General features: G+C 41.5%; 1 protein-coding gene across 1 annotated transcript in view; it reads right to left on the reverse strand.

Moving 5' to 3' along the window:
- Positions 1-14,282, reverse strand: part of LOC311145958 (NACHT, LRR and PYD domains-containing protein 12-like) — a 42,999-nt gene extending 28,717 nt beyond the window's left edge. Inside the window, exons 1-4 of the mRNA XM_084182361.1 lie at positions 14,238-14,282; positions 11,857-11,970; positions 7,512-7,582; positions 1,538-3,314 (exon numbers count right to left, since the gene is read on the reverse strand). Of these exons, the coding sequence (XP_084038487.1) occupies positions 1,538-3,314; positions 7,512-7,582; positions 11,857-11,970; positions 14,238-14,281 (2,006 nt within the window). The 5' untranslated portion in view covers position 14,282. The remainder of the gene's footprint in view (positions 1-1,537; positions 3,315-7,511; positions 7,583-11,856; positions 11,971-14,237) is intronic.
- Positions 14,283-22,479: the final 8,197 nt, after the last annotated feature.

Consider the following 22,479-nt stretch of genomic DNA (forward strand, 5'->3'; position numbering starts at 1 on the left):
CCCCTAAGTAAGCTTGTCCTGGGCCTCTGTTCACAAACACAAACAGACCCCACACAGCCCCAGGACAACAACAACAACAACAACAACACAATTAGACCCAACCAAATCATGAGAAAACAAAAAGAGAATTACTTGACACATTGGAAAGAACAAACAAAAAAACAGAGCAAACTAGAATGCTATTTGGCCCTAAACAGAGAGTACACAGTGGCAGAATACCTGACCACTGTGACTGACCCAAACTTAAGGAAAGCTTTGACTATGTACAGACTCAGTGACCATAGCCTTGCTATTGAGAAAGGCCGCCGTAGGCAGACCTGGCTCTCAAGAGAAGACAGGCTATGTGCACACTGCCCACAAAATGAGGTGGAAACTGAGCTGCACTTCCTAACCTCCTGCCAAATGTATGACCATATTAGAGACACATATTTCCCTCAGATTACAGCGATCCACAAAGAATTCGAAAACAAACCCAATTTTGATAAACTCCCTTATCTACTGGGTGAAAAACCACAGTGTGCCATCACAGCTGCAAGATTTGTGACCTGTTGCCACAAGAAAAGGGCAACCAGTGAAGAACAAACACCATTGTAAATACAACCCATATTTATGTTTATTTATTTTCCCATTTGTACTTTAACTATTTGCACATTGTAACAACACTGTATATATACATAATATGACATTTGAAATGTCTTTATTCTTTTGAAACTTCTGAGTGTAATGTTTACTGTTAATATTTATTGTTTATTTCACTTTTGTTTACTATCTACTTCCCTTGCTTTGGCAATGTTAACACACGTTTCCCATGCCAATAAAGCCCTTAAATTGAATTGAATTGATAGTAAGGTCGCAATGACACAGAAAGCAGTTCAATGTCGGGGTACAGAGTCGCTCTCTTACCAGGATCGCGGTCCGCTCTGACCAGGGTGAAGGTGGCCGGCTCCACTTCTCTGTCCGGGACTCTGTCATCCAGCCATGTCTCCCAGCTGTATTGGGATTACAGCTGCCTGCAGCGTTTTCATTATTTAGTCCGTTCGTAGCGGGTATGTACACGATCAACAAGATCAGTCCAAAACCGAAAGATCAGTTCAAAGCAGAATGTTTGCAGAATGTTTGTAAACTAAGTCTACAAATTAAAAACATAAAATAACACCACACTGCAGGTCACAACAGAGACGCTGCTAGCCGCCATTGTCTTAGTTACGTTCATGGTTACGTCACGTATGACGAAAGCGCGTAAGTGCATGCCCACAGACACCCATAGAGAATGTATTGAAAGCTTTGAAATTTGAAAAAAATAGATTTTACATGACAGGCTATGAGAGACTTCTGGGCGATTTTCAACTTGACTGAAATCGCCCCAAAAACGGGCGGGGCCATTTGAAGCACGACTTTAGCCTGATTTGATATTTAGTGGCTGGCAGATCAGACATGAACACTGATAACTACTGTTGCCGTGATATAATTGATTAGAAAAAAAATCCCTTCCTTTTCCCGTTTGGCAGTGCGTCGCCCATATCGCCCTATTGAACACACCGCCCATGCCACTGGCAGCAACCTCAGAAGACCCTCCTCTGATCTGGAGAATGTATTTAGGTCAAGAACATCCAGCTCCTTTTCTGAAGTCAGCAACACAAAGACCAGAGCTGACCACTCTGTATCAGACAATTTGGCTTCTGAGAGACTTCCTGAGTTCAAGTAACTTTGGATCTCCCACACTAGATAGTGGTCATTCAGCTCATTCAGACAGTGGAACAGATTGATGCATTTCTCTGGTGAGGGATTCTCCCTTATCTTCTCGTTGATGTACTTGACTGTTTCCACATTGGTCAGTGAGCTGCTCCCCGTTTGTGTCAGTAGGCCTCGTAGGAGAGTCTGATTGGACTCCAGTGAGAGGCCCAGAAGGAAGCGGAGGAACAGGTCCAGGTGTCCATTCTCGCTCCGTAAAGCTTTATCTACTGCACTGTTGTAGAAGTCGATCGTAGATTTGTGTCTGATTGATGATTCCTGTTCCCTGAGTGAAGATCTATTTTTGACCAGTGGATTCTCTCCGCTTTGGTTGAATGTGAGAAACACATATACAGCAGCAAGAAACTCCTGGATGCTCAGATGCACAAAGCAGTACACATTCTCCTGGTGTAGCCCACACTCCTCTCTGAAGATCTGTGTGCACACTCCTGAGTACACTGATGCGTCTCTGACATCAATGCCACACTCCTTTAGGTCTTCCTCATAGAAGATCAGATTGCCTTTTTCCAGTTGTTTGAGGGCCAGTTTTCCCAGAGAGAGAATTATCTTTTTATCCCAGTGTGGATCGCTGTCATGGTCTTCAAGATACTTTTGAATCCCTTGTTTGATGTGAAATACCAGGAAGTGTGTGTACATTTGAGTCTGATTCTTGGGCATCTCTCCACTCTCTGCCTGACACAACAGTCTCTCTAGAACAGTGGCCGTAATCCAACTGAACACTGGTATGTGGCACATGATGTAGAGGCTCCTTGATGACTTAACGTGGGTGATGATTCTGCTGGCCAGGTTCTCATCACTGATTTTATTCTTGAAGTACTCCTCCTTCTGTGGGTCGTTGAAACCTCGTACCTCTGTCACCTGGTCAACACAGTCAGGAGGGATCTGATTGGCTGCTGCTGGTCGGGATGTTATCCAGAGGAGAGCAGAGGGGAGCAGATTCCCCTTGACGAGGTTTGTCAGCAGCACGTCCACGGAGGTTGACTCTGTGACATCACAGCAGCTCTCGTTGTTCTTGAAGTCTAGAGGAAGTCGAAACTCATCCAGACCATCAAGGACAAACAGAACTTTGTAGCTGTCAAAGTTGGAGATTCCAGATTCTTTCATCTCAATGAAATAGTGATGTATAAGTTCATTCAAAGAGATTTTTTTATTTTTCATCAAATTCAGCTCCCGAAAAGGAAGTGGAAATATGAACTGGATATCTTGATTGGCTTTTCCTTCAGCCCAGTCCAGAATGAACTTCTGCACAGAGACTGTTTTTCCAATGCCAGCAACTCCCTTTGTCAGCACAGTTGTGATAGGTTTGTCTTGTCCAGGTGAAGGTTTAAAAATGTCATTACATTTGATTCGCGTCCCTTGTGCTGCTGATTTCCTGGACGCTGTTTCAATCTGTCTCACCTCATGTTCATCATTGACATCTCCGCTTCCCCCCTCTGTGATGTAGAGCTCTGTGTAGATCTTATTGAGAAGTGTCGAGTGTCCTTGTTTAGCCATTCCCTCAAATATGCACTCATTTCTCTTCTTCAGGGTAGATTTGAGTCGGTACACCAGAGGAAGTTCATCTATTTGTTGAAACAATTATTATAATAGCAAAATCCTTAACTTTACGGATGTAGTTTGTCAGATAATTACTAAAGTGTAGTGTACCCCTCAATTTTTTAAGAATGCAAAATTACAAATATATTTTCCATAATTCTGAAACCATTATTTTCACAGACATATTGTTACGTTTATCATTTTCAGCATCAGTGTTCAAATAAATGTATTCAGGAGGAATAACATGCAGCCCTAAGGACTCTCAACATTAGAAACACTGACATGAAGGATGGTAAGACTCCTCATTTTGATTTGTTAGCTCTATCAGTATAGAGGATAATTAAAAGGGATGTTCCACTCAAAATACAATCTTACATGATTTGTCCACTTACCTTGGCTGTTTTTGGCTTTTGGATATGTATTTTGCTTACTTCTGTATTTGATAGATATATGCTAATTTATCAAACAATCGTAGAAATAAGTGTGGATTTGAGCACAGATGTGGTTGTACCCAAAAGTGTACATCTGATTTATCAAAGTTTTGTTTTTGACTGATCTGAGCGTCAACGAGTTCACTGCTTAAATACATTTTACATGATAATTTGCTTGCGCGCAAACAAACAAAAAATTAACATCATTACAGATCCATACGTTGGCCAGATATGAGCAGAATATTCTGCTCCATACTTGAGAAATCCACTTTAGTTTGCAGAATGCTGGGTGACAGTAGAGTAGAGTGGGGACGAGAGATACTACATTAATACAGGAGGAGACAGACGACAGTAATACAGGAGGAGACATCATCAGACGACAGTAATACAGGAGGAGACAGACTACAGTAATACAGGAGGAGACATCATCAGACTACAGTAATACAGGAGGAGACAGACGACAGTAATACAGGAGGAGACAGACTACAGTAATACAGGAGGAGACAGACTACAATAATACAGGAGGAGACATCATCAGACGACAGTAATACAGGAGGAGACATCATCAGTCTACAGTAATACAGGAGGAGACAGACGACAGTAATACAGGAGGAGACAGACTACAGTAATACAGGAGGAGACAGACTACAATAATACAGGAGGAGACATCATCAGACGACAGTAATACAGGAGGAGACATCATCAGTCTACAGTAATACAGGAGGAGACAGACTACAGTAATACAGGAGGAGACATCATCAGACTACAGTAATACAGGAGGAGACATCATCAGACTACAGTAATACAGGAGGAGACATCATCAGACTACAGGAGGAGACATCATCAGACTACAGTAATACAGGAGGAGACATCATCAGACGACAGTAATACAGGAGGAGACAGACGACAGTAATACAGGAGGAGACATCATCAGACTACAGTAATACAGGAGGAGACAGACGACAGTAATACAGGAGGAGACAGACGACAGTAATACAGGAGGAGACAGACGACAGTAATACAGGAGGAGACATCATCAGACTACAGTAATACAGGAGACAGACGACAGTAATACAGGAGGAGACAGACTACAGTAATACAGGAGGAGACATCATCAGACGACTGTAATACAGGAGGAGACATCATCAGACGACAGTAATACAGGAGGAGACATCATCAGACTACAGTAATACAGGAGGAGACAGACTACAGTAATACAGGAGACATCATCAGACGACAGTAATACAGGAGGAGACATCATCAGACGACAGTAATACAGGAGGAGACAGACTACAGTAATACAGGAGGAGACATCATCAGACTACAGTAATATAGGAGGAGACAGACTACAGTAATACAGGAGGAGACATCATCAGACTACAGTAATACAGGAGGAGAAATCAGAATACAGTAATATACAGTGCCTTGCAAAAGTATTCATCCCCCTTGGCGTTTTTCCTATTTTGTTTCATTACCTGTAATTTAAATGGATTTTTTGGGGGATTTCATGTAATGGACATACACAAAATAGTCCAAATTGGTGAAGTGAAATGAAAAAATAACTTGTTTCAAAAAAAATTACAAAATAAATCACGGAAAAGTGGTGCATGCATATGTATTCACCCCCTTTGCTATGAAGCCCCTAAATAAGATCTGGTGCAATCAATTACCTTCAGAAGTCACATAATTAGTTAAATAAAGTCCACCTGTGTGCAATCTAAGTGTCACCTGATATCTGTATATATACACACCTGTTCTTAAAGGCCCCAGAGTCTGCAACACCACTAAGGAAGGGGCACCACCAAGCAAGCGGCACCATGAAGACCAAGGAGCTCTCCAAACAGGTCAGGGACAAAGTTGTGGAGGACTACAGATCAGGGTTATAAAAAAATATCCAAAACTTTGAACATCCCACGGAGCGCCATTAAATCCATTATTAAAAAATGGAAAGAATACGGCACCAGAACAAACCTGCCAAGAGAGGGCCGCCCACCAAAGCATTAATCAGGGAGGCAACAAAGAGACCAAAGATAACCCTGAAGGAGCTGCAAAGCTCCACAGTGGAGATTGGAGTATCTGTCCATAGGACCACTTTAAGCTGTACACTCCACAGAGCTGGGCTTTACGGAAGAGTGGCCAGAAAAAAGCCATTGCTTAAAGAAAAAAATAAGCTAACACATTTGGTGTTTGCCAAAAGGCATGTGGGAGACTCCCCAAACATATGGAAGAAGGTACTCTGGTCAGATGAGAATAAAATTGAGCTTTTTGGCCATCAAGGAAAACGCTATGTCTGGCGCAAACCCAACACCTGTCATCACCCAGAGAACAACAAACCCACAATGAAGCATGGTGGTGGCAGCATCATGCTGTGGGGATGTTTTTCCCATCGGCAGGGACTGGGAAACTGGTCAGAATTGAAGGAATGATGGATGGCGCTAAATACAGGGAATTTCTTGAGGGAAACCTGTTTCAGTCTTCCAGAGATTTGAGACTGGGACGGAGGTTCACCTTCCAGCAGGACAATGACCCTAAGCATACTGCTAAAGCAACGCTCGAGTGGTTTAAGGGGAAACATTTAAATGTCTTGGAATGGCCTAGTCAAAGCCCAGACCTCAATCCAATTGAGAATCTGTGGTATGACTTAAAGATTGCTGTACACCAGCGGAACCCATCCAACTTGAAGGAGCTGGAGCAGTTTTGCTTTGAAGAATGGGCAAAAATCCCACTGGCTAAATGTGCCAAGTTTATAGAGACATACCCCAAGAGACTTGCAGCTGTAATTGCTGCAAAAGGTGGCTCTACAAAGTATTGACTTTGAGGGGGTGAATAGTTATGCACGCTCAAGTTCTGTTTTTTGGTGTTATTTCTTGTTTGTTTCACAAAAAAAAGTATTTTGCATCTTCAACGTGATAGGCATGTTGTGTAAATCAAATGATACAAACCCCCCAAAAAATCAATTTTAATTCCAGGTTGTAAGGCAACAAAATAGGAAAAATGCCAAGGGGGGTGAATACTTTCGCAAGCCACTGTAGGAGGAGTGTCACACCAGCCTTTGCTTTGGCTACTCCTCCTGTCCAGCTCAGGCGTTCGGCGTCGCCGGCCGAACCTGCTGCTGGCAAACGCCCTTCACTCATCAACCCCGGACTTGTCTCGTCATCATTACACACACCTGGTTCCAATCCCCACTCTATCACTGTATATATACTCCCTCTGTCATTTGCCTTTGTCGGTCATTGTATACGTTGCTTGTTTTCCTGAGAGGAATCTCTCCTACTATTTCCTGAGTACTTTATATTTTGCACTGTGGGTTTCGTCCCGCTTTAAGCTATGGTGCTTTAATAAATTCAATAGTTCTAAACCTGCGACCGCCTCCTGCCTACTCCTCTCTACACTTGTGACAAGGAGACGTCAGACTACAGTAACCATTTGCTGTCCTCCACACCGACTATTTAGTGAATAAATGATTGTATCATGTTTCACTGCACCATCATTTTTTTGTGAAAATTAAGTATTTAAATGATTTGGGCGTCGACTGGGGTTGTCGCGACAACAGTAGGTTTTTAGCTGCTACGTTGTGTCGTAGCTTTGCCGGCGTGAAGAGCGCGAGACACTATCACACAACAGCTTTCCTGGGGATTCGACTACAGCCAAGATAAGTGGACAAATCATTAAGCTGTATTTTGAGAGAAACATCCCTTTAAACTATGTATTATTTATTAATTATTTAATTTAAAAACAATAATAATGATTCATTCCTTTTGAATTGATACCAAGAAAGGACTACAGCCTTACCAATCAGTGAACAAGTGTACTGACCACTAGGAATTTCTGAATCTGATCTCTGCTCTTGGTCACCAATCGTTCTGAAAAAAAAGAAGAAGCAATTCAGAATTAAATAAAATACAATTTTTAATGCACTTTAAATAAAAAATGTGATTTGATTTAGTCCTATTCTTTAACTTAGATGTTTGGTTGAGATGGAGAAGTGAATCCAACAAATAAATTATTAATTTGTAGACAAACTGGAATTAAAGCAAGACTAAGTCAGTGGCCCAATGAAATCATTCAAGCAGAAGATACATCTCCTTCAAATGTTGATATTTGGTTGCGTTGACAACCAAACACAATTCAATATCACTAAATATAATTCAATTTTTAAATCAACCAGAGCTTGAAACCCTAGGCCTATTCTATTGGCTATTTTTTGTTGAATTCTGGGTTGAATTCAAACAATTGCTGTTGATGGCTTTGCAAATGCTATACAGGCCTAAATAGCATCATTGATGATTGATCAAGTATTCTCACATTTCATTTGCTCTGTTAAACCTACCCTTCAGAATGACTTCGATAGCAACAGTGAATCTATTTAGTTTTTAAGTCGAGATCTCTCAAAAATCATTCTCACGATAGCACATTGGTAATGGTCAGAGACAAATATCGTAGCTAAGCAGGGCTGGGAATGGTTAAAACCTTGGATGGGAGATCAAATGGTAGCTGTAGATAAATAAATTCTCCCCTAGGAGGTGCGACCCAAAGTACTGTGTTTTTTTCTGATAGTAGATTTAACGTTGAAAATCTGACATTGTTTTAAAAGGTACACATTCAACATATTTTATGTAAGGTTTGTTAATGTTGAAATTTGATTACCCTGATGATATAATCCTGTGGTTGAAATTTCACCCTCAAAACAACAGTTGATTACTTTTTTCAAATCCAATGTATATTCCACATAGATTCCATGTCACAATACATTGACAAATTAGGTTGAAACAACGTTGATTGAACCAGTTTCCAGAGTCTAATGTCAAGATGAGTCCATCTGTGTTTTGTACATCAGATGGCTGAAAGGAATCGGACAATGTGACTTCGATTTGAGTGCAATTCATTTATTCCAAATACAGTGCATTCAGAAAGTATTCAGACCCCTTGACTTTTTCAAAACATTTTAAGTTACAGTCTTATTCTAACATGGATTAAATTGTTTTTTCCCCCCTCATCAATCTACACACAATGCCCCATAATGACAAAGCAAAAAAACACTGAAATATCACATTTACATACAGTTGAAGTCGGAAGTTTACATACACTTAGGTTGGAGTCATTAAAACTTGTTTTTCAACCACTCCACAAATGTCTTGTTAACAAACTATAGTTTTGGCAAGTCGGTTAGGACATCTACTTGTGCATGACACAAGTAATTTTCCCAACAATTGTTTACAGACAGATTATTGCACTTTAATTCACTGTATCACAATTCCAGTGGGTCAGAAGTTTACATACACTAAGTTGACTGTGCCTTTAAACAGCTTGGAAAATTCCAGAAAATGATGTCATGGCTTTAGAAGCTTCTGATAGGCTAATTGACATAATTTGAGTCAATTGGAGGTGTATCTGTGGATGTATTTCAAGGCCTACCTTCAAACTCAGGGCCTCTTTGCTTGACATCATGGGAAAATCAAAAGAAATCAGACAATACCTCAGAAAAAAAATTGTAGACCTCCACAAGTCTGGTTCATCCTTGGGAGCAATATTTCCAATCGCCTGAAGGTACCACGTTCATCTGTACAAACAATAGTACGCACGTATAAACACCATGGGACCATGCAGCTGTCATACCGCTCAGGAAGGAGACGCGTTCTGTCTCCTAGAGATGAACGTACTTTGGTGCGAAAAGTGAAAATCAATCCCAGAACAAGAGCAAAGGACCTTGTGAAGATGCTGGAGGAAACAGGTACAAAAGTATCTATATCCACAGTAAAACGAGTCCTATATCAAAATAACCTGAAAGGCTGCTCAGCAAGGAAGAAGCCACTGCTCCAAAACCGCCATAAAAAAAGCCAGACTACGGTTTGCAACTGCACATGGGGACAAAGATCGTACTTTTTGGAGAAATGTCCTCTGGTCTGATGAAACAAAAATAGAACTGTTTGGCCATAATGACCATCATTATGTTTGGAGGAAAAAAGGGGTTGCTTGCAAGCCGAAGAACACCATCCCAACCGTGAAGCACGGGGGTGGCAGCATTATGCTGTGGGGGTGCTTTGCTGCAGGAGGGACTGGTGCACTTTACAAAATAGATGGCATCATGAGGAAGGAAAATTATGTGGATATATTGAAGCAACATCTCAAGACATCAGTCAGGAAGTTAAAGCTTGGTCGCAAATGGGTCTTCCAAATGGACAATGACCCCAAGCATACTTCCAAAGTTGTGGCAAAATGGCTTAAGGACAACAATTCAAGGTATTGGAGTGGCCATCACAAAGCCCTGACCTCAATCCTATAGAAAATGTATGTGCAGAACTGATAAGCGTGTGCGAGCAAGGAGGCCTACAAACCTGACTCAGTTACACCAGCTCTGTCAGGAGGAATGGGCCAAAATTCACCCAACTTATTGTGGGAAGCTTGTGGAAGGCTACCCGAAACGTTTGACCCAAGTTAAACAATTTAAAGGCAATGCTACCAAATACTAATTTAGTATATGTAAACTTCTGACACACTGGGAATGTGATGAAAGAAATACAAGCTGAAATGAATCATTCTCTCTACTATTATACTGAAATGTCACATTCTTAAAATAAAGTGGTGATCCTAACTGACCTAAGACAGGGAATTTTTACTAGGATTAAATGTCAGGAATTGTGAAAAACTGAGTTTAAATGTATTTGGCTAAGGTGTATGTAAACTTCAGACTTAAAACTGTAAGTATTCAGACCCTTTACTCAGTACTTTGTTTTAGCACCTTTGGCAGCGATTACAGCCTTGAGTCTTCTTGGGTATGACGCTACAAGCTTGGCACACCTGTATTTGGGGAGTTTCTCCCATTCTTCTCTGCAGATTCTCTCAAGCTCTGTCAGGTTGGATGGGGATGTCGCGGCACAGCTATTTTCAGGTCTCTCCAGAGATGTTTGATCGGGTTTAAGTCCGGGCTCTGGTTGGGCCACTCAAGGACATTCAGAGACTTGTCCTGAACCCACTCCTGCATTGTCTTGGCTGTGTGCTTAGGGTCGTTGTCCTGTTGGAAGGTGAACCTTCGCCCCAGTCTGAGGTCCTGAGCACTCTGGAGCAGGTTTTCATCAGGGATCTCTCTGTACTTTGCTCCGTTCATCTTTCCCTCGATCCTGACTAGTCTCCCAGTCTCTGCCGCTGAAAAACATCCCCCAGCATGATGCTGCCACCACCATGCTTCACCGTAGGGATGGTGGCAGGTTTCCTCCAGACGTGACGCTTGGCATTCAGGCCAAAGAGTTCAATCTTGGTTTCATCAGACCAGAGAATCTTGTTTCTCATGGTCAGAGTCCTTTAGGTGCCTTTTGTCAAACTCCAAGCGGGCTGTCATGTGCCTTTTACTGAGGAGTGGCTTCCGTCTGGCCACTCTACCATAAAGGCCTGATTGGTGGAGTGCTGCAGAGATGGTAGTCCTTCTGGAAAGTTCTCCCATCTACACAGAGGAACTCTGGAGCTCTGTCTGAGTGACCATTGAGTTCTTGGCCACCTCCCTGACCAAGGCCCTTCTCCCCCGATTGCGCAGTTTGGCCTGGCGGTCAGCTCTAGGAAGAGTCTTGGTGGTTCCAAACTTTTTCCATTTAAGAATGATGGAGGCCACTGTGTTTTTGGGGACCTGCAACGCTGCAGAAATGTTTTGGTACCCTTCCCCAGACACAATCCTGTCTCGGCGCTCTACGGACAATTCCTCTGACCTCATGGCTTGGTTTTTGCTCTGACATGCACTGTCAACTGTGGGACCTTAGATAGACAGGTGTGTGCCTTTCCAAATCATGTCCAATCAATTGAATTTAACACAGGTGGACTCCAATCAATTTGTAGAAACATCTCAAGGATGATCAATGGAAACAGGATGCACCTGAGCTCAATTTCGAGGCTCATAGCAAAGAGTCTGAATACTTATGCATATAAGGTATTTCAGGTTTTTATATTTTATAAATTTGCAAACATTTCTAAAAACCTTTTGTGCTTTGTCATTATGGGTTATTGTGTGTAGATTGATGGGGATTTTTAAAAATGTAATCCATTTTAGAATAAGGCTGTAACTTAACAAAATGTGGAAAAAGTCAAGGGGTCTGAATACTTTCCAAATGCACTATATATAGTCATATATAGATATATTGTTTTACTGTACCTTTGTTCATGGGTAAAGTCTCCACCACTGAAGTTTATTGGCATATATATAGACTGTTCACTCTTCATAGATACACAGCTGGGTACAGGTGAGCCGGGTCTCTCCTGATGGACCCTGATAAACACAAAGACACTAGGCTCATTCCATATCAAAATGAAACTATGGAGTCATTTCCCATCTGGATTCTGTTTTGTGCTATGTCAAATTGCAATTTAAGGAATGACACTTCAAGTTAAAAGGGACATTACACTCCAAAATCACATTCTGCAATGTTGTGGTTGATATTTATTGTCATGAATCTTGCCCTGGAGGCAGAACTGAGCGATTCCCACTAAATGGGCCAGCTGCAAAGTCAAAATTGGCAACATCGTAAATATTTATGAAAACAAAAATACGCTTTTTGGTCTTAATTTAAAGTTAGGGTTAAGCATTAGGATTAGCAGTGTGGTTAAGGTTAGGGTTAAGAGTAGGGTAAGGTTTAAAATCAGATGTTTATGTGCCAGCTAGTGCAGAGCTGCCTCATGACAATAAATGCCAACCTGCACGTTTTGAGACCTGAGAGTTTTGTACATCGGAGGTCTGACAATGTGATTTTGAAGTGTAATTTAGTTTTACATTTCGGTACGCAACATGTATTTTTTGTTAATCTATTTTAATGAATAAATAATAATAATGAGTGCTATAATGAAAAGGGCATGTGCAGTGGCAGCTTCATTAAATAGTACCCGCAAAACACCAGTCTCAACGTCAACAGTGAAGAGGCGACTCCGGGATGCTGACCTTCGAGGCAGAGTTGCAAAGAAAAAGCCATATCTCAGACTGGACAATAAAAAGAAAAGATTAAGATGGGCAGCCTGAGATATGGCTTTTTCTTTGCAACTCTGCCTCGAAGGTCAGCATCCCAGAGTCGCCTCTTCACTGTTGACGTTGAGACTGGTGTTTTGCGGGTACTATTTAATGAAGCTGCCAGTTGAGGACTTGTGAGGCGCCTGTTTCTCAAACCAGACACTCCCACTCCTCTTTCTATTCTGGTTAGAGACAGTTTGCGCTGTTCTGTGAAGGGAGTAGTACACAGCGTTGTACAAGATCTTCAGTTTCTTGGCAATTTCTCACAAGGAATAGCCTTCATTTCTCAGAACAAGAATAGACTGACGAGTTTCAGAATAAAGTTATTTGTTTCTGGCCATTTTGAACCTGTAATCGAACCCTGATGCTCCAGATACTCAACTAGTCTCAAGAAGGCCAGTTTTATTGCTTCTTTAATCAGCACAACAGTTTTCAGCTGTGCTAACATAATTGCAAAAAGGTTTTCTAATGATCAATTAGCCTTTTAAAATGATAAACTTGGATTAGCAAACACAACGTGCCATTGGAACACAGGACTAATGGTTGCTGATAATGGGCCTCTGTATGCCTATGTAGATATTCCATTTAACATCTACAATAGCCATTTACAACACTAACAATGTCTACACTGTATTTCTGATCAATTTGATGTTATTTTAATCTACAAAAAAAAAGCTTTTCTTTCGAAAACAAGGATATTTCTAAGTGACCCCAAACTTTTGAACGGTAGTGTAGAAACAAGAATGGATTTGAGCACAGAAAAAAACTGTTTGTAAAAAGTCTGATTTATCACAGTTTCGTATTTCGCTGATCTGGCCCTATGAGTTCACTGTTAACAGCTGCAATATGTAACTTGTAACTTTGTGTAACTTTTTGGGCGACCCGACCAAATTCACAGACATTTTAGTTATACAGTAGATCTATCATTATCATTGAAAGCAAGTCTAAGAAGCGGTAGATCATTTATGTGCGCTATTTTTATCCTTCCCGCCAGTATGAAAAAATAAAAATAAAAAATGTATGCACTCACTAACTGTAAGTCGCTCTGGATAAGAGCGTCTGCTAAATGACTAAAATGTAAATGTTAACTTTCGTTTTTTGCATCTTACACCGGCTTCAAACAGCAAAAATATAATATTTTTGGTTATGGAAAATACATTTCACAGCGGTTTAGATGGTTCAATGATTCTCAACACTATACTTGCTTGTTTTGTCACAAACTGAAATTAAGCGAACTATTACAATTTTAGCAAAAAGGAAATGGCGGAGCGATTTCTGCATAGTGCATCTTTAATGAATCAGACTGATATTTTGTCTGCACGCTACTTGAAATGAATATCAGATATGGGTAGACAATTCATGATCCATTCCTTAAAATAAAAAAAAGGCCAGTGATATGGTATTTTTCGTAATCTTGACATGCCAAAACTCTGGCCAAGATTGTATTTGTTGATTTTGCGAGTGAATATAATACAAATCCCCCCCCCCCCCCCCACCCCACCCCAACAAACACTTACAGTAACGTAGCAACTTACAGTGGATATCTATGCCCACATCCCCCTTTTCTGTTGATCTCCATCTGGCTCCTCGGGTGAAGTAAAAGGAAATTGACAAACAAGTTACTGGTGGGATCGTACTTAAAGCTATTTTCAGGTCTCTCCAGAGATGTTCGATCGGGTTTAAGTCCGGGCTCTGGTTGGGCCACTCAAGGACATTCAGAGACTTATCCTGAACCCACTCCTGCATTGTCTTGGCTGTGTGCTTAGGGTCGTTGTCCTGTTGGAAGGTGAACCTTCGCCCCAGTCTGAGGTCCTGAGCACTCTGGAGCAGGTTTTAATCAAGGATCTCTCTGTACTTTGGTCCGTTCATCTTTCCCCTCGATCCTGACTAGTCTCCCAGTCCCTGCCGCTGAAAAACATCCCCACAGCATGATGTTGCCACCACCATGCTTCACCGTAGGGATGGTGGCAGGTTTCCTCCAGATGTGACGCTTGGCATTCAGGCCAAAGAGTTCAATCTTGGTTTCATCAGACCAGAGAATCTTGTTTCTCATGGTCAGAGTCCTTTAGGTGCCTTTTGGCAAACTCCAAGCGGGCTGTCATGTGCCTTTTACTGAGGAGTGGCTTCCGTCTGGCTACTCTACCATAAAGGCCTGATTGGTGGAGTGCTGCAGAGATGGTAGTCCTTCTGGAAAGTTCTCCCATCTACACAGAGGAACTCTGGAGCTCTGTCTGAGTGACCATTGAGTTCTTGGCCACCTCCCTGACCAAGGCCCTTCTCCCCCGATTGCGCAGTTTGGCCTGGCGGCCAGCTCTAGGAAGAGTCTTGGTGGTTCCAAACTTTTTCCATTTAAGAATGATGGAGGCCACTGTGTTCTTGGGGACCTGCAACGCTACAGAAATGTTTTGGTACCCTTCCCCAGATCTGTGCCTCGACACAATCCTGTCTCGGTGCTCTACGGACAATTCCTCTGACCTCATGGCTTGGTTTTTGCTCTGACATGCACTGTCAACTGTGGGAACTTAGACAGGTGTGTGCCTTTCCAAATCATGTCCAATCAATTGAATTTACCACAGGTGGACTCCAATCAATTTGTAGAAACATCTCAAAGATGATCAATGGAAACAGGATGCACCTGAGCTCAATTTCGAGTGTCATAGCAAAGGGTCTGAATACTTATGTATATAAGGTATTTCAGGTTTTTATATTTTATACATTTGCAAACATTTCTAAAAACCTTTTGCGCTTTGTCATTATGGGTTATTGTGTGTAGATTGATGTGGATTTTTAAAAATGTAATCCATTTTAGAATACGGCTGTAACTTAACAAAATGTGGAAAAAGTCAAGGCGTCTGAATACTTTCCGAATGCGCTGTATATAGTCATATATAGATATATTGTTTTACTGTACCTTTGTTCATGGGTAAAGTCTCCACCACTGAAGTTTATTGGCATATATATATAGACTGTTCACTCTTCATAGATACACAGCTGGGTACAGGTGAGCCGGGTCTCTCCTGATGGACCCTGATAAACACAAAGACACTAGGCTCATTCCATATCAAAATGAAACTATGGAGTCATTTCCCATCTGGATTCTGTTTTGCGCTATGTCAAATTGCAATTTAAGGAATGACACTTCAAGTTAAAAGGGACATTACACTCCAAAATCACATTCTGCAATGTTGTGGTTGATATTTATTGTCATGAATCTTGCCCTGGAGGCAGAACTGAGCGATTCCCACTAAATGGGCCAGCTGCAAAGTCAAAATTGGCAACATCGTAAATATTTATGAAAACAAAAATACGCTTTTTGGTCTTAATTTAAAGTTAGGGTTAAGCATTAGGATTAGCAGTGTGGTTAAGGTTAGGGTTAAGAGTAGGGTAAGGTTTAAAATCAGATGTTTATGTGCCAGCTAGTGCAGTGCTGCCTCATGACAATAAATGCCAACCTGCACGTTTTGAGACCTGAGAGTTTTGTACATCGGAGGTCTGACAATGTGATTTTGAAGTGTAATTTAGTTTTACATTTCGGTATGCAACATGCATTTTTTGTTAATCTATTTTTATGAATAAATAATAATAATAATGAGTGCTATAATGAAAAGGGCATGTGCAGTTTCTGTCTAGTTTGAGAAACCGACTCCTCAAAGGTCCTCAACTGGCAGCTTCATTTAATAGTACGCGCAAAATACCAGTCTCAATGTCAACGGTGAAGAGGCGACTCCGGGATGCTGACCTTCGAGGCAGAGTTGCAAAGAAAAAGCCATATCTCAGACTGGACAATAAAAATAAAAGATTAAGATGGGCAGCCTGAGATTTGGCTTTTTCTTTGCAACTCTGCCTCGAAGGTCAGCATCCCGGAGTCGCCTCTTCACCTTAACAAGCAGTAGAGCAGAGTAAGTGATATGGTATTTTTCGTAACCCCCCACCCCCCAAACAAACAAACACTTACAGTAACTTAGCAACTTACAGTGGATATCTATGCCCACATCCCCCTTTTCTGTTGATCTCCATCTGGCTCCTCGGGTGAAGTAAAAGGAAACAGGACAAACAAGTTCCCGGAAGACCTCTGTGAGTAATCGCTGTCCTGATATCCAGAAGCTCTTTTTGGTCATAAGAGACGGTGGCAGAAACATTACGTACAGAATAAATTACAAATAACGCGAAAAAACACACATAATAGTACAATTGGTAAAACGGCAGCCATCTTCTCCTGCGCCATCTCTTGCTGTGTTTTACACAGGATGTAAGAGAGCGGGACAGAATGTAAATAAACCCAGGGTTCACATATTCCTCACACTGGATTCCCCTCATTACTAAGAACAGATACACCACAGCAACCACAAAAACAATCAGGAACATCAATAATCAAATCAAATAAACTAGTACAATGGGACTGTAAAAATGTGAATAAAAACAGACTTACAGGTTTGGTGTATTTACTGTTGGTTTTAGAACCACCCCATTGCATTTGACATGGTAAACTCACTGCTCCTAACTGGTCTTTTCCCACACAGAAAATGCCGGTCTGCTTATTAGGTAGCTTTAAACCAGAGGGTAAGAGGCAAAGCGAGAGGTTTCACTCTGCCCACAGAAAATGCCGGTCTGCTTTTTAGGTAACTTTAAACCAGAGGGGAAGAGACAAAGCGAGAGGTTTCACTTTGCCCAAAATCTGTCCACAAAAATGATCCCACGAAGTGAGGAAGTTTTGTATTGAGGCCAATGAGAGTGGTGAATTTTATATATATATTTTTTTTGTTGTTGTTGTTGCTAATTTGCTACATTAGTCTTATTTTATCGAATATAAGTTTTGTAATGGTTAGGTTGTTACGAATACACTGATATAAGTAGAGGCACGTCGCATTTTGGCAATAAAAAAAAAAATGCATTTATATCTTGTGCCTGTTATCATAGAGATAGATAGAGGACTCGTCATGGATATAACCCGTTTTAGCATGGACATTTCCATTGAGTGCTTCCACCATTTAAAAGTAGTCAACTGGGTGTGGATTCCTATGAGTTGGGAGAGATCAGCCAATGAAGAAGAACAACATTTACTACTTTAAAATGGAGATAACCTCAATGGCGCTGCCCATGCTGTCACAGATGCTATAATAGCACAGATACAAAGATGAGTCCTCTATCAATTCAATTTTCAATTTAAGGGGCTTTATTGGCATGGGAAACATATGTTTACATTGCCAAAGGAAGTGAAATAGATAATAAACAAAAGTGAAATAAACAATAAAAAAATGAACAGTAAACATTACACTCACAAAAGTTCCAAAAGAATAAAGACATTTCAAATGTCATATTATGTCTATCTATCTCTATGGCCTGATGTTCACATGCATATGTGCCCTCTCATTGGCTAGAATCGTCCCACCTGATCTCGCCTTCTCCTGCCGGCCTTCCATCTATGAGGACATGTATTTCCATAGTTAGAGCGGTCACTTGACTATCTTGTCAATTTAATAGACAATCTTTGATTAAACTGGCTTCCTAGAAGTCTGGTCTCCTGTCAAACTGCAAAAAAAGGAAGTGGTCAAATGCGGTGAGATCACGGGTTCGTGATCTCTTTTCCGGGTTCGTTCTAGGTCAGGCGCTGGCACAGTTGCCCCTCCCTTGCATGTAGCATGGCTCACTTCGGACAACTTTAGAGATTCCTGTTTTTTCTAAAGCCGAAAGACTACAATAGCCAAAAGGCTGTTGACAACCAATTGGCAACCATGACTGCAGTTGTTTAACGCTAGAACCGCTGCCAATGTCTTTTGAACATATTTAAAATGTTAATATCTTTGCGATTTTAAAGTCATGTCCTCCTCTGTCCTTGAGATTTAAAATAAAATAATTCCCAATGTCAAAATAATTCAATATTTATATTTATGATTACAGTAAATTAAGCACAATCCCAAAAAAAATCAACAATGACATCTATTTCTTACTACTTTAACCATGAAAAGAGCTAAAAAAAAAAAGTACTCCTAAACACAATTTAACTGGGTGCTCTGAAGAGCTTCCATGGGGACTGTGCAGCAGCCTGAATGTTTGACGTCCCTACTACTGAAGAGATATTGGTGGTCATTTGGCATTTATAATGGACCAACATTTGTAATAGGGAAATATATGTAAATGGGAAAGAGTCCAATGACTAAGGGGGGGGAAGGAATATGTAACTGGGCAAAAAGTGTACATTTCTAAACAAATTATGGGTAAAATCTTTTAAAATATATAATTCTAATAATAAGTAAGCAAGGCTAATAACTTGTTACACTAATTTAAAAGCTAAAAATGTTTGTCTGCTGACATGATTTTCGAAATGGGATTTGTGCCACAAATGCTAAAACGTTAGCATGTGGAAACAATGCCAGGGAAACTAAACCAAAGCATGAATTGCTGTCATACCTTGTCTATAGACTGCTTACAGGGTAAGGAAACCAATAGGTCATTTTGTAATTAAGGTCAACTAACCTTTTAAAGGTCAACTAACCTTTTAACCATGAGCACACATACAAATTCTGTTGTTTCCTTTCAGCCAAAAGGGAGGAGAGTACCAAGGGGGGAGTCAACCAAGAGAGTTATCTACTGCTTTGCAGAGGCAGGAAGACTGAATAACAGCGCAACGCCAGTTCTGTTATGGTGTGATGGCGTGTAAGAATGACAACTACTCCTGTGTCTTGAGGTACTGCACATCTCCCTTAGCGTAACCATCTCCAACCAGGCCGGACAAAGGATTGGTCACAGACAGACCAGCTGTCAGCTACTCAGGTGGCCTGTGGTAGCCGAGGTACTGTCTCTCCTCTCTCTTTGTGTTTACAGACCAAGTGTTTCGTGTTTCCAGGCATTGGTCCATGTCCATGCCAGCAGCTCCAACAGCCACAGTCACAGCGAGATAGCTGAGTTATACGCTATTTACACTCTCTGGTGCTGTTGGCCTTTCACATGACCATTGTACCCCAAAGCTCTGAATTAAAACATTTACTTTGACCGGATCCTGCAAGTCAAGTCTCCTCTTTTACCTTTTCAAAGTCATCTTGCACTGTTTTTACTGTATACTTTTTTGTAGTTATGACGTCCAGATGTTCCTCCGATCGCAAGTGATGAATTTAAGCCATCCAAAAGATAAACAGGTCTCAGATGTTGCCCAATGTGAGTGTCGGACACGAAATACACGACACCTGTGGGGATGTATCAAATACCGTCAAAGCAACACTGAGCCTGATGGAGGACATCTAGGGGCAGGGGGTAAAGCCTACTGTACCCAAACCACATGTTAAAGTGGTCATTGGGGAGAGGTTTTCAGAGATGTCAATAGTTGTTGCCCGTCTACTAGCTTTACCTTCAGTGGCTCAGGTAGGCTTGGCGGATCATGTTTCGGAGGATGCATGACTTGACCTTTGCCTCTCCCGAGCCCATTGGGGAGTTGCAGCGATGAGACGAAGATCGTGATTGGATATCACGAAATTGGGGAGAAAAAGGGGCTAGAATTACAACAACAACAAAAAAAGCCAGTAAATGAGGCTGAATGAACTGTTTCGCTGCCAGACATGGCTCTGCTGATAGCCAGGTGTGTAGCAGTTTTAAGCTGTTGGGACTGCTGTTGGGACAGCTTTATGTAGGCCCGAACAGTTTGTGGGCACCGTTTGTCACCGTTATTAGCACAATTAAAGTATTCTTTAGTGTTGTGTTGTGTTGTGGCTTTGCTGGCATGCATCCCCCCAAAGAAATTTGCGTTTGCCCCACCAAAATGTACATGCAAAAATCGCCACTGAATAATATACATCAAATGTAGTTGTGTATAAGCTGTGTTCTGGACTTGTTCTAAGAAAAAATGTAATGCATATCAAATTGAGATTGCCATTCATGACAACCCAACATATTCCCCAACATTCTTCTTTCTTCTTGAACCTGATTGGCTAGTCTGACTGCATGTTCTCCTCCACCTCATTTGACAGTAATGCTGTTCTGGATCAACGTCAGTGAAATTCCCAAACCTGAGAGTTGACAGTGATTTCATATTAAGGCATGATTCCAGAGCAGTACCCAGTGCCCTTTCCAGCTAAGGTAACTAACCTTTTTATTACATTTCCATTTTAGTCATTTAGCAGACACTCTTATCCATACCTTATTTTTTTTATTTTTATTTTTTATTTTTTTTCATACTGGCCCCCCGTGGGAATCGAACCCACAACCCTGGCGTTGCAAACGCCATGCTCTACCAACTGAGCTACATCCCTGCTGGCCATTCCCTCCCCTACCCTGGACGACACTGGGCCAATTGTGCGCCGCCCCATGGGTCTCCCGGTCACGGCCGGCTACGACAGAGCCTGGATAGAGGGGAGAACCTCTGATACATTTCTGTTCTCTTTACGGGTCCATGAATTACAATACATTTATATTTGTGTGTGTGTGTGTGTGTGTGTGTGTGTGTGCGTGCGTGAGAGTGAGATCATACTCAAAGTACAGTTATATTTGATTATCCATTCACATTTCATGTACATTTACGTTTACGTCATTTAGTGGACACTCTTATCCAGAGCGACTTACAGTTAGTGAGTGCATACATTATTTTTTTTATTTTTTTCATACTGGCCCCCCGTGGGAATCGAACCCACAACCCTGCCGTTGCAAACGCCATGCTCTACCAACTGAGCTACATCCCTGCCGGCCATTCCCTCCCCTACCCTGGACGACGCTGGGCCAATTGTGCGCTGCCCCATGTACATGTTATTAGCAGGTCACATTTACATTGAGAATTTCCCCCCACAAACTTCACAGTGTGTAAATAATCCACCTGCCCTCAACTAAACAGGGTTCAGGATAGAACTGTAACGGGTAAGGAACCACCCCACTGACTGTGTTTAAACCTGCATTGATATGGTCCTGTAAACGTTAGAGGCTAACATTTGACAGGCTCTGCTGCACTCTAGTGGTTAGAGTGAGACTGACATTACATAGAGGAGAGTGAACATCTGTGCGTTCAACAGCACACATTAAAACACACCACTACTCCTCTAACTGCCTGGAGGTCCAACAGAACACATTAAAACACACCACTACTAATCTAACTGCCTGGAGGTCCAACAGAACACATTAAAACACACCACTACTACTAATCTAACTGTCTGTAGGTCCAACAGAACACATTAAAACACACCACTACTCCTCTAACTGCCTGGAGGTCCAACAGAACACATTAAAACACACCACTACTAATCTAACTGCCTGGAGGTCCAACAGAACACATTAAAACACACCACTACTAATCTAACTGCCTGTAGGTCCAACAGAACACATTAAAACACACCATTGCTCATCTAACTGCCTGGAGGTCCAACAGAACACATTAAAACACACTACTACTAATCTAACTGTCTGTAGGTCCAACAGAACACATTAAAACACACCATTGCTCATCTAACTGCCTGGAAGTCTAACAGAACACATTATAACACACCACTACTCCTCTAACTGCCTGGAGGTCCAACAGAACACATTAAAACACACCATTGCTCATCCAACTGCCTGGAGGTCCAACAGAACACATTAAAACACACCATTGCTCATCCAACTGCCTGGAGGTCCAACAGAACACAAAAAAACACACCATTGTTCATCCAACTGCCTGGATGTCCAACAGAACACATAAAAACACACCATTGCTCATTCAACTGCCGGGAGGTCCAACAGAACACATTCAAACACACCACTGCTCATCCAAGTGCCTGGAGGTCCAACAGAACACATTTAAACACACCACTACTCATCCAACTG

This window comes from Coregonus lavaretus (genome assembly GCF_964263955.1).
Source record: "Coregonus lavaretus genome assembly, chromosome: 18".
NCBI classification, from domain to species: domain Eukaryota; kingdom Metazoa; phylum Chordata; class Actinopteri; order Salmoniformes; family Salmonidae; genus Coregonus; species Coregonus lavaretus.